Here is a 15,274-nt window from a genome sequence, read left to right on the forward strand (position 1 = left end):
TGGACGCTTGAAAGTAGCCATGGTGCGAGTATTTACACCACGAAGATGGCATATCCGGAACATCAGGGCTTTTTCTTTTCCCTACAGGGCCACTTGGTAAGCATTTACTAGTATACCACAGACTTCCAGCAACTATTTCTAGTGAAAAATGAATGTGGCCATTTGGAGGACAGAGGGGAAGGAGTGAAGGCGTCTCCTATTGTGAGAAAAGTAGGGAGGGGAAACAGTTAAACTTGTTTCATTCTTCCAGGCCTGTTTCACATCAAAAGAGGTGGATATGGTGATATCTAGTACCCAACACCAATTAGTTACTGAAATTCAAGTAAACTCCTGTTTAGCACCCATTCATCTTCCTTTCTACAACCTTGGTTTTGGTTTCTACAACCCAGCCTAACCTTTCTGCGACACCCTAATCTGTAAAAAAGGGAAAAGGTAATACCTTCATTTAATTCTCAGAACTTCGGATGAGTCAAACTGATTCATGTATTTGAAAGTACTTTGAAAATCATGGGATGCACTTATGATATTTATCATATGACAAGAACCATGGACATCTTTATAAAATAAAATTGGAACTCAGTGTGTTCATATTCATATTAATATTGCATTAGCTTTAAAAGATTTTTAGCCACAAAGAGCAATAATTTTCATTTAATCTCCTCCAGAAATATTATCTGAGTACAAATACAAAACTCCAAAGTCCAAATTTCCTCCCTCTGTTTAATAGATCCTAATGTTATCAATGCAACAATTGAGTTTTCCAGAAGTAGTTAATTAGTGCATGTAAAGTATGTGTGGGTGCCAAATACCTGAAACTATAGAAGAATCTGCAAAAGACGATTCCAATGAACTATTCTCTATGTCCCAGACGTCCAAAGCTGGCTGATCCGTGGCTAAAAGGAGTGGCTCTTTGACTTCGAGACCATCTTCTTGTGATACATTCTCAGACTCTGTGAACAAAAGTATTAGAAAGTAAACAATAGTGCCATGCAAGCTTTTATACAGTATACATAACTGTCATTGCTGTTTTGAAAACAAATAGGGATTCCTAATAGAGATTAACCTGAATATACTTACATACTTTGAAATTCTAAACAGAATGCAGACTGCAATAAAATGCAAGTTTTTATACAATATAAAGGGCTGCTATTTTTATTTTGAAAACCAAGTGGGGTCTCTAGTAGAGATATTGCCTAAATACACTTCAATGGTCTGACATTTTGAAAGGTTTGGAACATGTTTTTACATTCTGACACAGTATTTTTATTTTTAATATGAACACAGTGAGTAATTCTTTTGTAATGACTAAATTTTATCTAAAAAGCCGATATAATATTAAGTATTATGCTAATCATAAGTGTGATGATTTCCTGACCATCATCTTTAGGAAGTAAGCCACTTATTCAGTGATACAAAGTCACACATAAGACTGCATTAGTGAAAATGCAAATTTGGAGGTAGTTTTTCTTTAACTTGTGATCTTGCCATTTTTTTCTCTCACTGTGCATTCTACATGAGATGTACATATGCTTTAATGTCAGCCTACATTCATGTATTTTGAATTTCTGGAGATTTTTAGAAATTTAATAAAATATTCTGATCATTCTTTTCTCTTTCCCTCTATTTCTTTCATCTGGCCTTTTTTCCCTTCAACCAACATGCACTGAGTGTTTGTTTTAAAATGCTTTTGTGGGTTACAAAGAAAAATAAGAGTTTTGCCCTTCTGAAGTACAATCTGTCAGAGACTGATGCCATAAAGAAAATTTCCTAAAAGTATTATTTTTGATTAACCTATCTTAAAGAATAAGGAGAAAATATGTGCTGTGTATGGAGAATTTCCTGAAGACAACTGTTCTGACTTTGGAGTTTGTCTTTAGACAAGACGATTTGATAATATTCATAGGTATATATTAAGCATATTTGGGGTTTATAATAATAATAGGCAATTTATTTTGTGCTTTATTAATGTTAAATCACTTAATCCTAAAAATAATCCCAATGGTAAGTAATATTATTATCCCCATTTCACAGAGGAGTAAATTGAGGCATAGAGTGGGCAGGTACCTGGTGAAAGTCACACATCCAGAGACATGAAGGAGCCAGGATTCAATAAGTGTCAGACTCCAGAGCCCAGTTTCTTGTATTAATCGGTGCAGGCCAGCTTGACAAAGCACCGTAGACCGAGTGGCTAAAGTATAAAGAGTATTTTATCATATTTCTAGAAATTCAAAGTCTATGGTCAATGTGCCAGCATTTGGTCTCTGGTGAGAGTTTATTTCTGAGATTGCTGAGCGTGACCTCCTCACGCATGGCATCCTCACATGGTGGAGAAAGAGAGAGACAGAGATCTCATTTTTCTTCTAAGGCCTTGGGCCCATCAGACTGGGGCCTACTCTGCTGATCTCATTTAACCTTGATTACCTCCTAAAGACAGACCTCCAGGTACGGTCACATAGGTGGCGGGGGCTTCAACCTCTGAATTTATGGGTTGAGGAGGGCACAATTCTGCCCACAGCAGCCCCTACCACATGAATAATCACAGCTAACTTTGTTCTGGGCACCAGGATTAGACTCCCCTAATAAGATGTACAGATCAGCAAACAATATTTAAATTCCTGAACCCCGATTGGATTTTCTGAGGACACGAGAAGAAAGCCCTACTTGTTTGCAATGAGTTTGTCAGGAGTACCCTGGCTGCTGGTAGGGGTAGTGAAAATGTAAGAATACTGAATCCCAGATGGAGATTGTAACTTCTATCCAACTTTTCAAATAAGCATAGAGGAATTCCCTGGTTAAGTGGTTAAGAACCCGTGCTAATGCACGGGACATGGATTTGATCTCTGGGTCAAAAAGATCCCCTGGAGAAGGAACTGGTAGCTCACTTCAGTATTCTTGCCTGGAAAACCCAATGGAAAGAAGAGCCTGGCAGGCTACAGTCCGTGAGGACAAAAAGAGTCAGACACACAGCGGGTCAGCCGGAGCCAGGAAGATTCCATGCGCTACTGGGCAGTCAAGCCTGCATACTGCAACTACTTGGGCCCAGGAGCCCTGGAGCCCGTGCTCTGCAACAAAAGAAGTCACTGCAACGAGAAGCCCCCACTATACGCAACTAGAGAAAGTCCAGGCACAGCAACAAAGACCCAGTGCAGCCAAAAATAAATTGATTAATTTAAAAACTTAAAAAAAAGCAGCTTAGAAACCCTAACCCTGCTCCCTGCCTTGGTAAGAGCCCACATATCTGGGGCAACGTCTATCAACATCCACTTTGGTTGAAAGAAGGAAAGCCCCAAATTTAAGAGGATCCTGTCAGGACACCAGGGAGGGTGAAAAGAATGATAGACAATTAATTGGTTCCATGTTTTTTTCTTTTCAGAAAGGCCTTTATTCCTTTTATAAAGTGCTTGACCTCCGCCAGCCAATGTAAGTCCACAGGCAGGAGGAATTTGGATAAACTAGTCCCTAAGCCATTCTGAAATAGACACTTAAAGACAATCATAGTCATGGCATATAATAAGGAAAGTAAAGAGGAAGTTTTGTGAATATTAGACAGATGTATGTGATAAGGTGCATTATTACCCAGCTATTACACATGCAATCTTCACCTAGGATTGCTATTGTTCAAAGAATTCGAATTTGAAAAATCAAATTAGACTTCTAAAAAGGCACCAAAATATCTTAGAAAGAACTTGTTGCTCTGCCCCAACAACCACCCCTCCAAAAAAAGAGAGCAATGCAACCAGATATATTGTCTGTGTCATGAGAGTTAGAAGATAGATACTTTTGAGCCAATCTTCTAGCTTTTTTCCTAAACTAGTACACAGCTATAAGATGGGTAGTTACCCTCTACTTTGGAAGATGCATGTAACAAGGTCTTTTGTGATTTGCAAGGCTGCTCTTTCAAATATCCCTTGATACACTGAGACCAAAATTTCCCAGGGAACAAAAAAGTCAAGACTGTAGCCATTTCAAAGTTCAAGTCTAGAATGTCGTCATGGATGGAAATGGTCCCATGAGGTCTTGAAAGGGAACTCATCATAAGGTGTGATCTGCACTGGAGTCTGGCTCATCCTTGAGGGATAAGGGAGACATTTGGCCCCATTATTGTTTGTAAATTTGACCTGAAGTCCCTTTAGAAGTAGCAGATTGGGGCTACTAGGGTTATACTATAGAAATAATAGCTGGGCCATAATAAATAAATGCCAAAAAAAAAAGAGAACACAACAATAATCTTGATATTGCAAGCAAGTAGTACCATTGAGCTCCCTCCAGAGTACTAAAGCAAACTCAAGATGCTTCCTATTGAGAGAGAATTTTCCTTATACAATTAAATTTTGCTATGGAAATAGAAAAAATGACAGTAGGAACTGAGGAAATTGCTAGTGGACAAATCATGGAATTACTCCTGGCTTTTGAAAGCTGGATTGACCATCTTTGGCTGAATGAATCCCTTCAAATTCCTAAATGATTTCAGAGAGAAGGGGGAGTCTCTTGAGCTTTTCACTTTGTGGCCATTTCAAATTTATGACACCACACAGCATTTGTTTTTAGGTGAAACAAAAAGATTTTCCACAAACATGGATGGCACTTTTCTTCCCATGGTTCACTCACACACAAGTTTATTAACATCAATTTTGTGATTCTTTAGGGCTTTTTAATATCACATGGTAAAAATATTTGCCTATATATACATATAAATATGTAAACACTATTTTATACATATATATGCACACTATACATATATATACACACAGATATATATGTACATATATATAGTGTGTATTTCTAACTACTGAGCAAAATTAAGCTATTTCATAAATAATACAACATAAAATCATAATATACTCTTTAGTCTAATAATTTGGTAATTATCTGTTTTTTCTTTTGTATAAGTAACTTAGAACACTGCTTCTTATTCCATTAGGAAGTATGGTTTATGGAAACAGGGACTGCATATGTCTCATTTAAGTCCATATCCCCAGCACCTGGAGCAGTGTCTGCTATATTGTTGGTACTCGTTACACGTTGATTGAACGCCTAACTGAATAAAAGAAGTGACGTAAGCTGGAAGAAGCACAAGCTGGAATCAAGATTGCCAGGAGAAGTATCAATAACCTCAGATATGCAGATGACACCACCCTTATGACAGAAAGTGAAGAGGAACTAAAAAGCCTCTTGATGAAAGTTAAAGAGGAGAGTGAAAAAGTTGGCTTAAAGCTCAACATTCAGAAAACTAAGATCATGGCATCTGGTCCCATAACCTCATGGGAAATAGATGGGGAGACAGTGGAAACAGTGTCAGACTTTATTTTTTGGGCTCCAAAATGACTGCAGATGGTGATTGCAGCCATGAAATTAAAAGATGCTTACTCCTTGGAAGGAAAGTTATGACCAACCTAGATAGCATATTAAAAAGCAGAGACATTACTTTGCCAACAAAGGTCCGTCTGGTCAAGGCTATGGTTTTTCCAGTGGTCATGTATGGATGTGAGAGTTGGACTGTGAGGAAAGTTGAGCACCAAAAAATTGATGCTTTTGAACTATGGTGTTAGAGAAGACTCTTGAGAGTCCCTTGGACTGCAAGGAGATCCACCATTCTAAAGGAGATCAGCCCTGGGTGCTCATTGGAAGGACTGATGCTGAAGCTGAAACTCCAATGCTTTGGCCTCCTGATGCGAAGAGTTGACTCATTGGAAAAGACTATGATGCTGGGAAAGATTGGAGGCAGGAGGAGAAGGGGATGACAGAGGATGAGATGGCTGGATGGCATCACTGACTCGATGGGCATGAGTTTGAGTAAACTCTGGGAGTTGGTGATAGACAGGGAGGCCTGGCGTGCTGCGATTCATGGGGTCGCAAAGAGTTGGACACGACTGAGTGACTGAACTGAACTGACTGAAGCTTGAAATGATTACAATCCATTTAAATTATATATAATTGTGTATAAATTATAACAACTATATATTGGTAACTATATATTGGTAACCATTCATTGCCAACTAAATTTTAATTTGTCTTTCATTCAATACTTCTTTAAAATATAGGATACATACTCTGTAAAGAAAAATAAGGTGGCAGTAAATACTATATTTACAAATAACATATGTGAAAGAGCTATGCTATTTGTATTATTATAATTGAACACTTTCAAAAACTCACAGAAAATAATATTGTGATACATTAGCAATTATAGATCTTTTATCAAATGTTTAATAAATTCCTCAAAGTATTATATGAATGTCCTGAAGACTTTGCAGCATAATTGTAATAACCACTAAAATATTTTCTTCCAATTTATTTGTCTAAGCGATGTTAAAAGGATCTTGATAAAAATCTCAGACAATCCCTTTGTTTCCAAAATAAGATGGAAAATGGAAAACATGTTGGACAAGGAGTCAGCTGCCAATATTCTAGCCCAGCTGGTTGAGTGTTGTGGTCTTTGGGAGGTTCATCTTTTCCCAGGCAGCAGTTTCCTCATTTGTAAAGAGAAGAAAACAGATCTGAAATTCTAAGTATCCTTTTTTTTTGGCACCATATCTATAGGCTTCATTAAACTCTCAATCACTAGGCAAAACACACAAAGTTGTCCTTTGCAGAATTAGCAATACCTGTATTGCCTTCATGGCCATCGGTGCCTGTTAACTCCCGGGCGAGCTCATCATTTCCTGTCTGCCTCAGAATAGTCAGAAATGTAGAAAACCAGTTTTCTTTCTGCACAATCCTTTTCAGTAGCTCTCTTACTCCTGCTTCATTTCCATTATTTTCTGCAGCAGAAACCTGTTTTAAGAGAAAAGTAGAATTAAAGAAGTCAAACATCTTATGAATAAATTTAAACAGAAACTAACCACTAGAAAAATTGAACTGTATGTGTAAAGGTTCATAATAAAACGTTAAAGAAAACATCAATGAAAACAGCAAACCACTTCACCTCTCCAGACTTCAGTTTCTATATGTGTAAAATTAAGCAACGGAAATGAAATTTCAGGGTTTGTCTGTCCTAGTTGCAGGTTAGAATCACCTTTGAACTTTAGAAAATACTGATATCTGAGACCTGCCCCCAGAGATTCTCATTTGTCCATGTTGGGAAACCAGAAATTTTTTTCAAAACCATCTCTTGATTCCAGCCAGCAGCTTAGGTAAGAAATAGTGACTTACATACTCTCAAAGGTCCTTCTTAACATTTATCCATCTTCTAGTATAATATGGACCTTTCAACTAGATTGTTTCCTACAAATGTGCATATCTTCTAGTCCTGTAAACATTCCCATAACCATCTAATATCAGGAATTTGCATTTTGGAACAATGCTTGGTACAAATTCAGTGTTAATTATTATTATAGGTAACCAGGAAAATTATCTATCTTTATAAATGTTTCACCAGCAGATACTACTTAGTACAAGATTATACTGCATATTTCTACCCAGTGGATATGTTCATTTCATTAGCTAATAGTTAATTATAAAGGTTTTGCATATACCAACCCAACAACTCTGAAGAAGATACCGACATTAACCCATTTTACAGATCAGAAATCCAGGGCTCAGAGAAGTCCAATTACCTCCCTAACACCATAAAGCTAGTAAATGGCAGAGGTAGAATTTGATCCCAGGCAACTGACTCCAGAAGTTGAATGCTGCCTTCCTGAATTATAGCTGGTAATTGTCTCTAATTTTAAATTCATTTTTTGACAAGAAGTGGTTAAAATTACAATAAAATTTAAGCAATTTCTGCCTCACAGCATTTCTAAGCAGATTCTTGCTCATTTCCTACTTTTCTCTAATTTCATTAACTTTCTAGTGGAAATTCTTTGCCTTCTCAGGTGTTTGTATCATTTTTATTATTATCTACTAATTTAAGCCGTAGTCACTAAAGATGCTAAATGAGACTGGCTTGAGTAACTTCTTTTAACTCAACTATTCCATTTTTAATTATTTCAGCCTTTAATCAGCTTTGAACTCATTCCACAGAAGTAATCAGGAAGCATTTCTCTAAAATGAACAAGAGAGGCACTGTAATAAATATATTTTTAAAAGCTAATATATCCACTAAATTTTCTTTGACTATTAAAATTAGGTATTTCTTTGAGTATACAGTGATTTGTATTTGTCAAGTTTGCTTTGTCCTTACTCAGTTCAGGAATTTGAGAAGTATTTTGCCATTATTTCCTACAAGAATTTTTATTATTTGAATGTGGAACTACATATAATACCTGTGCAAGTTTAGCAGCGTCATCGAGGTTCTGAATTTTTAAGAAATCTTCCTAGTTTGGATGCTAGAAAGTGTATCAATTTCCTTTAAAGCAACCATTAATTTTTTTAAAATTAATCTCTTCTCCTAAAACATAGGAAAAAATAAGCTCCCAATACATACACTTGATTATTAAAATTCTTGGGAAGTGAATATTTAGACTTGAGACTGAAACAGGACATATAATGATTCCCACTCATATTTCTTCCCCACTTAATGTATTCTCTTGACTATGCAGTTAAAAATGTCTATGGATACATTATTAACTAATATATAGAGTGAAAATAAATATGAATTTGTGGGTAACACAGTTCAGTGATTTCTGAATTCTTTGATCTAGTTTTTTCTAACATACAATAGTAGAGAAACCGATGATATTTCTTTTAAACCCTGGATAGCCAACACAGTTGTAAAGTTCAATAAAAATGGTTTTACTCCTTCAGAATAACCTCAGATATCTATTTAAGAGTAATGGTGACTTTTTAACATAGCAGAACTAACCCTCAGTACCAGTAAATCAGGAAGCAAACTCACATTAAAAGCAAAGAATTTCAAAGAACAAGTTCTCTCCAAAAGTTAATGTCTTTCTGAATGAATAAGCACTGTCACACAGACATAACTAACTTCTTATTAGTCCTTTTTATTGCTAAAAAAATATCTTATCCATCCTAATTTAGGTGGCAATACAATGAGCTGGAAGGAGACTGACCCCAATACTCAACTTCATGTAAATAGAACTGGGTGGTTTCTAGCTGGACTGGTGATGCTATCTCTGATTCTTTGTATAAATGAAAGGTGTATAAAGTCTTCCAGGACTGTAGATGGTTTAATGCTTTGAACTGGACGGGGCTGAAATATGCAGTTTACCTAAGCTGTTAAGACACTACGGAAATGTTTATATGATCCAGAGTTCATGGCTGTCTAAGTCATGGATGTACTAAGGTGCCACTTAGCAGTCTAGATAGAAGCAGGTCAGTACAGGGGCACCCCCTTACTGTTAGGGATCATTCTATTATAATGGTCTATAAAGTCATTCTTGTGTTTATTAATGAGTCTCCAGCACTCACAATGAAGGCAATGGCAACCCACTCCGGTACTCTTGCCTGGAAAATCCCATGGAAGGAGGAGCCTGGTGGGCTGCCATCTGTGGGGTCACACAGAGTCGGACACGACTGAAGTAACTTAGCAGCAGCAGCAGCAGCATTTACAATAGTGCCTCAAATATACTAGACATTTTTTACCTATTTGTTAGAAGAATGAACACAGATCAACACTGTATCATAAACTCCATGAAAGCACAGGCAGTATCTGTATTATTCTCCAATCTTTTCAGCACTAACTTGGTGTCTGGTGCAACATGCCACTCCATATTTTCAAATGGAATGAATGAATAATTAATCAATTAAATCAATTTATTTGGGTATCTGCTGGTCACAAAACTAAATCTAGGATCACTTTTAGAAACACTTGTGTAAGAGGGACAGGGATTGGGTGGTGGAGGTGAAAATCCTAAACTAAAATACAGACCAAGTAGAAAATGTCAACTGGAAAACAGGAAAAGAAAAAAATAAAATATTTTGGGAATTCCCTGGTGGTCCAGTGGTTGGGACTCAGTACTCTCATTTCTGGGGCCCTGGGTTTAATCCTTGGTTAGCAAACTAAGATTCCACAGGTCATGTGGTGAAGCAAAAAAATTAATTAATTAATTATTTTTGGAAGTCCTAATTTCTTAGTTAAATGCTATTTGAAGATGTCAAAAAAGCAAACTTGGAGATCTTATATTCATTATCCAACCATTCCTACTCCCCGCCCCCTTGATGCCTGGCAAAGCAATTCATTACACCAAGCATTTTCATTTTTTACTCTGGACAACTTCTTGGAAATTAATCCAATCAATTAATACTTATTAAGCACCAATATCATACTTAATTCTAAGTAGGTCCTGGTTTCATCCTTAGATGAAAAACAGTTTCTTCCTCAACTCACAGTTGAATCCATGGAATTTAGGAGGCATATCTCAATTTCAACACAAGGCATTTACCTTAGTCCTTGAAATTTCAAATTCATAAGGAAATATAACCAAGTAAATAATAGAAGTCATCATCATATCAAAACAGCTCTTTCTTATTAACAAAGCTTTTTCATAAACACTGTATCTCACTCATGTTCACTAAATACTGTGAATTAGAGAGGAAATTACTATTATACCCATTTTCATAGTACATTTAGGGTCAGGAAACTTAAATAATTTGGCCCAAAAGAATAGAGATGGTAAGAAACAGAGATATCAAAATCCAGGTCTTGCCATTCCAAATTCCCATGCTTTCCTCACTACACTTTTCTGTAATAAGATAAACATTCCTCAAGGAACCCATATCAACATGCTATGGATTCTCCTAAACCTAGTGTTTCCTTCCCATCATCCGCCATTGCTTCCTTTTGAGACAGATGGTATCTTTAAGAATGATGTGCCAGGATATCACACAGACACTACTGCTCCTTAGAAAGTCTCCATATACTGCTCCTCCATTCTCCCTTATAAGAGAGAAATGGGGTTGCTTTGGCCTTAACTGCTACCGGTACACAAATGTCCTTTTACTGTATATCTTCTTTGTGTCAAATCCCTTGCATTCCTGCTAGCTGCCTCCAAGCTTGCCAGAATCAAGAACTTGGATAAAATCTAGCTGGCGGAAATTCAATCCAGGCAAGACAAAAGTGATGCTGATAGGCAGACGTATTTAGAGTAAATAAGGAGAAGTGCTGTTTCACTGGCAATCGGGACATCATACCCACCAAACATAAACAGCTTTGTGGTGTTACTGGACTCTGTTGCTTCTGGACTTCCTAACAGCTACTGTGGCTGGAAATGCCATCTTCCATCTCCAGCTGGCTTGAAGGCTGCATACTGTCTTCCAAATTAAGATTCTGCCACAGTGATGTACACATTTGTCATATCCAGCTGGACTACTATAATGCGTTCTAGCTGGTTCTCAATACACAAAACTACATAAACCTTACTGACAACAGTGTAAAGTTATTTACTTGTTGGGAAAACCAGTCATCAAAATTAGATACACACTTGGGTCTTTGGACAGGCCCTATGGCTGTCAAGTTGACAAAGGAGCATTAGTTTTAGTCACTAAAGATCAAGTCACATCATAGGCTGATAGGAGTCCTGTGCCCAGAACTTTGTAATGAGGATACATACAATTGATGAACTGAAAAGAAAAAAACAAAGAAAATGTCAAAAATCACAGCATGGTAGACTTTGACCCCCCAAAATGGGTTTATTTGCCTACATGCCTTTCAAAATAAAACTTTCACTGTACACTCTAAGTCAGATTCAAATAGGACAGAGTTTCTATATGCCACAGTACTTCCTTATTCACTGAAAACAATGAATAATAAAACGCTAAGTGTAATCTCCTGTAAAATTCTTCCTGTCAAAATGGCACCTAAAAAATCCATTATTTTTCTATTAAAGTGGAAAATTACTACTGGCTACATATTTTTTCAATTAATTATCTCCAATTTTTGATTCCCAAAGAATGCTGAAACTTTGATTAAAGAAAAAAAAAGTGTGTGTGTGTTTGTGTGTGTGTAGTATGTAATTTCCCCATTTGGACCAAAATTAAATGGCATAGTGCATAGTATAGGCCAGAGATCGGAAAACTTTTTGTTTAAAGCCCAGATAATGAATATTTTAGGATTTGTGGGCTATATGACTCTATGTTCAAATGCTCTTAATGCGCAGGAGCAATCACAGCATGTCAATGAATGAGGATAGTTGTTTCCAATAAAACTTTCTTTATGAACTGAAAATTTTAAAATTTAAATATCATTCTTAGCTTTCGGTTGGATTTAGCATGGGTCATGGTTTGCTGATCCCCGTTCTATGCAACTACATATAATACGACATAAAATTTCACACCATCAGGAACTAAATCCCTACCTCTACCACTGTCTTCCACTTTGGGCAGGTTATTTAAACTGCCTCAGTCTACTCATCTGTAAAATGGCACAGTTAATAATACTAGATTATTAACTAATAACTCAATAGATTATTGTGAGCATGAACTCTAATAGGTTTTGCAAATGAATCTAATTGCACAGTAAGTGTTAAATAAATGCTGTCTATTAGCATACATTATTTTCTATAGTTCTTTCTTCTTTAGCTCATTTCAGTTAAAGAATTAGAAAAAATAATTGCTTTGTGTTTAAATTTGCAAAATTATGTTTTTAAAAGCCTAGACATTCTCAGGAAGGAGGGAACCAAATTTATCCAAAGATGTCAAAAAACATTTGGAATGGGGCAAATGGAGGAACAACCCCAAGTAGCAATATCTGCCTTTAAGTCCAGCTCCATTTGAACTGACACCTACCCGATTTCTGTCTTCAATAGTCAACAGGTTCTCCTCCACACATTTATCCAAGACATCTGCAACCAGAAGCTTGTCCACCAGTGTGGGCTGAAGCAGGTTCAGCAGTTGGAGACACTCATCGTGAGCGTTCTCAGACGACGGAGAAGGCAAGTCCGTGAGCTCTGGGTTCACATAGCGGGCGGCTAAAGGGTTGCCTGCTTGCCGGAGGGCCTCTGCGAACATCCTAGCCCAGCCGAGCGGCCAGCTCCCCCTCTCCAAGGTGTTCAGAAGCAGATCAGCTGCCTGAATGTCCCCGTTGGTTGCAGCCGTCCTCTGAATATGCTCTTTCACTTCTGGAGATAGAAAAGTCAGGTAGTCCAGCACTGGTTCCACCTGGATGTACCTTTTCACTCTGGCCCTGAAACATGAGATGATATAGCAGAAATTCTTGTCTGCGAAACTCCCTTCCGACGACATCCTTCTTCCTCAGAGGTGGGAAAAGATTCTTCCGGGTAGACGGAAAAGTTGTTCTCACTCAACTCAGCGGATGATTAAGTGTCTTCGCTGCTGCTTCGGAGCCGCAGGGCCTGCAGCAACGCGCCTGACGACAGGGTTGCCTGCAGGACCCCCAGGCGGGCGCGCGGGGGCGCGGTGGCGCCCGGGCAGGTGGGCAGGTGGGCAGGTGCGCGGGACGCGGCGGCGGCGGCGGGCGCTCGCGTGAGCCGGGGACCGGGGCGCCGGCTCTGCTCACTCGGTAGGAGTTTCGAGGCCAGCCTTCCGCCAGGCAGTTATATAGTTTGCCCGACTTCGGTTTCTGTTTCGATTCTCTTCTTCAGGACTTTCCACACGTAATCCGCTGGGCTGGGAGCGTCTGTTTGGTCGGGGAGGAGCCACCTTTTGGTCGGGTCTGGTAAGGACAGTCCTCTGGCCCTGTGGGAAACAGAAACGGAAAGCGAATTCTCTCTTCCACGGAGTAAGACAGCAGCGCTTCAGCAATGCCAGCGGGTATTTTGTCGACTTTGCAGGGTTCGGCCTGAAAATTCAGACTTCTCGCCCCGCGACTGTCTCGCACCACCCCTCGGCAGCTCAGAGCTGCAGGCCTGAGTGGGGAGTTCCCAGCCCAGAGGTGGAGGGAGAGCCGGCCGCAGACCCTGATGTCAACAGGAAGTGATTGGCTCGACTGGCCAAGGCAGGCAGCCCCCAGCCCGCCCGAGCCTGAGATTCCAGGGACAAGCCGAGAGATGATACTAAGAAGACATCTTTTCGGAGAGATGTAGCCCCCCAGGGTGAAGTGAGCTCTTTCCAGGATAAACCTGCCCTCCTGTGGGTCCCCAAGAAGTAACTCTTTCCTCTGGGAATCTGTGGGTGGGTATGAAAAAGAGCAAGTAATGATAAACAGTTAATTAACTTTATTACCTCACGCGTAGATTGTACTGTTTATTTGTCTTTGACCACGGCCTGGTGACAGACGCGGAAGGACTTGAACTACCAACTTAGCTTAGAAGGAAGCCAAGACTGAAAGGTTTCTCTCTCCCAGTATGTAAGTTCCTCATATTCTTTAATATACAACTTTCCTTTAATAAAACAAAACAAAATCCCCAACAACTTATTTTTGATGTAGCTGCCATTCTTTTCTTGGACTCAATACAGCAAGTTTTGGCTGAAGCAGCCAGGAACTTAATTAGCAACTAATGTACCAACTTGTAGTAAACATCAACATTTGTCTATGTCATGAGGGAAAAAAAGACACCCACACTGAAAAATGGCAGCTTTGGTTCAGTACAGAAGTCACATAAATGTGAGTCCTTTGGGTTGCTACTCACTCTGGCATTCTGCAGCCCTGGGTGACTATGGGTGGTAGTTTTATCTGCTTCATAATGAGAACCTCATGGTCCAGAATTATATGGAGGTGGAAGGGGTCATTTAGACCACTGAAAAGATATATTTAGGCAAAGTAATCAGTTGGTGGGCTTCCCAGGTGGTGCAGTGGTAAAGAATTCACCTGCCAATGCAGGAGATGCAAGAGACACTAGGTCGGGAAGATCCCCTGAAAAGGAAATTTGCACCCACTCCGGGATTCTTACCTGGAGAATCCCGTGAACATGGGTTAACAATGCACATTCAATGAAGTTTGGATAGGCCAGAGAAGTTTGGTGGTGTTTTGCACTGGGTAAGAGAAATGCAGAATCTTTGTTTACTGGAGGCATAGAAAATATCCAGTTCAATACGTTATAGCTGCTGTCTTATTTTATTTGCCATGGAGGTATATTATTTGCTATATTATGTAGCTAGTAACAACTTTTTTCTCCCTGGGAATTGTAATATGCTTAAAGAAAAGACATTTTTACACAGGACCAGTACAATATTCTGCATATATGTAGGCCCTTGCTGATTTTCCACCTGAATGGGAATTTTATTGCCTTAACTCTAGTAACTGGCTTAATGTCAAAACACATAGTGAAAGTTGCTGAAGTGAAATAAAACGTTGAGCTTGCAAGTGAGCCTGGTTTATGCTTTTCTTTGCTATCTCTTCATAAAATAATACCATATCTTTAGTTACTTTGGGAAGTTTATCTTGTAGGTAGAAGATAAACACATTATATGCTTAGTTACATGTATACAAAATTATCTGTTAAGGTCCACCTCTCCCTCCCCCCTTTAGTTGCTT

General features: G+C 38.7%; 1 protein-coding gene across 1 annotated transcript in view; it reads right to left on the minus strand.

Moving 5' to 3' along the window:
- IFIH1 (interferon induced with helicase C domain 1) overlaps positions 1 to 13,369 on the minus strand; it is a 55,211-nt gene extending 41,842 nt beyond the window's left edge. The window contains exons 1-3 of the mRNA XM_065931652.1: positions 12,628 to 13,369; positions 6,606 to 6,774; positions 810 to 950 (exon numbers count right to left, since the gene is read on the minus strand). Coding sequence (XP_065787724.1) covers positions 810 to 950; positions 6,606 to 6,774; positions 12,628 to 13,083 — 766 coding nt within the window. The 5' untranslated portion in view covers positions 13,084 to 13,369. The remainder of the gene's footprint in view (positions 1 to 809; positions 951 to 6,605; positions 6,775 to 12,627) is intronic.
- Between the last annotated feature and the right edge of the window lie 1,905 nt (positions 13,370 to 15,274).

This window comes from Muntiacus reevesi, chromosome 3, assembly GCF_963930625.1.
Source record: "Muntiacus reevesi chromosome 3, mMunRee1.1, whole genome shotgun sequence".
NCBI lineage: Eukaryota > Metazoa > Chordata > Mammalia > Artiodactyla > Cervidae > Muntiacus > Muntiacus reevesi.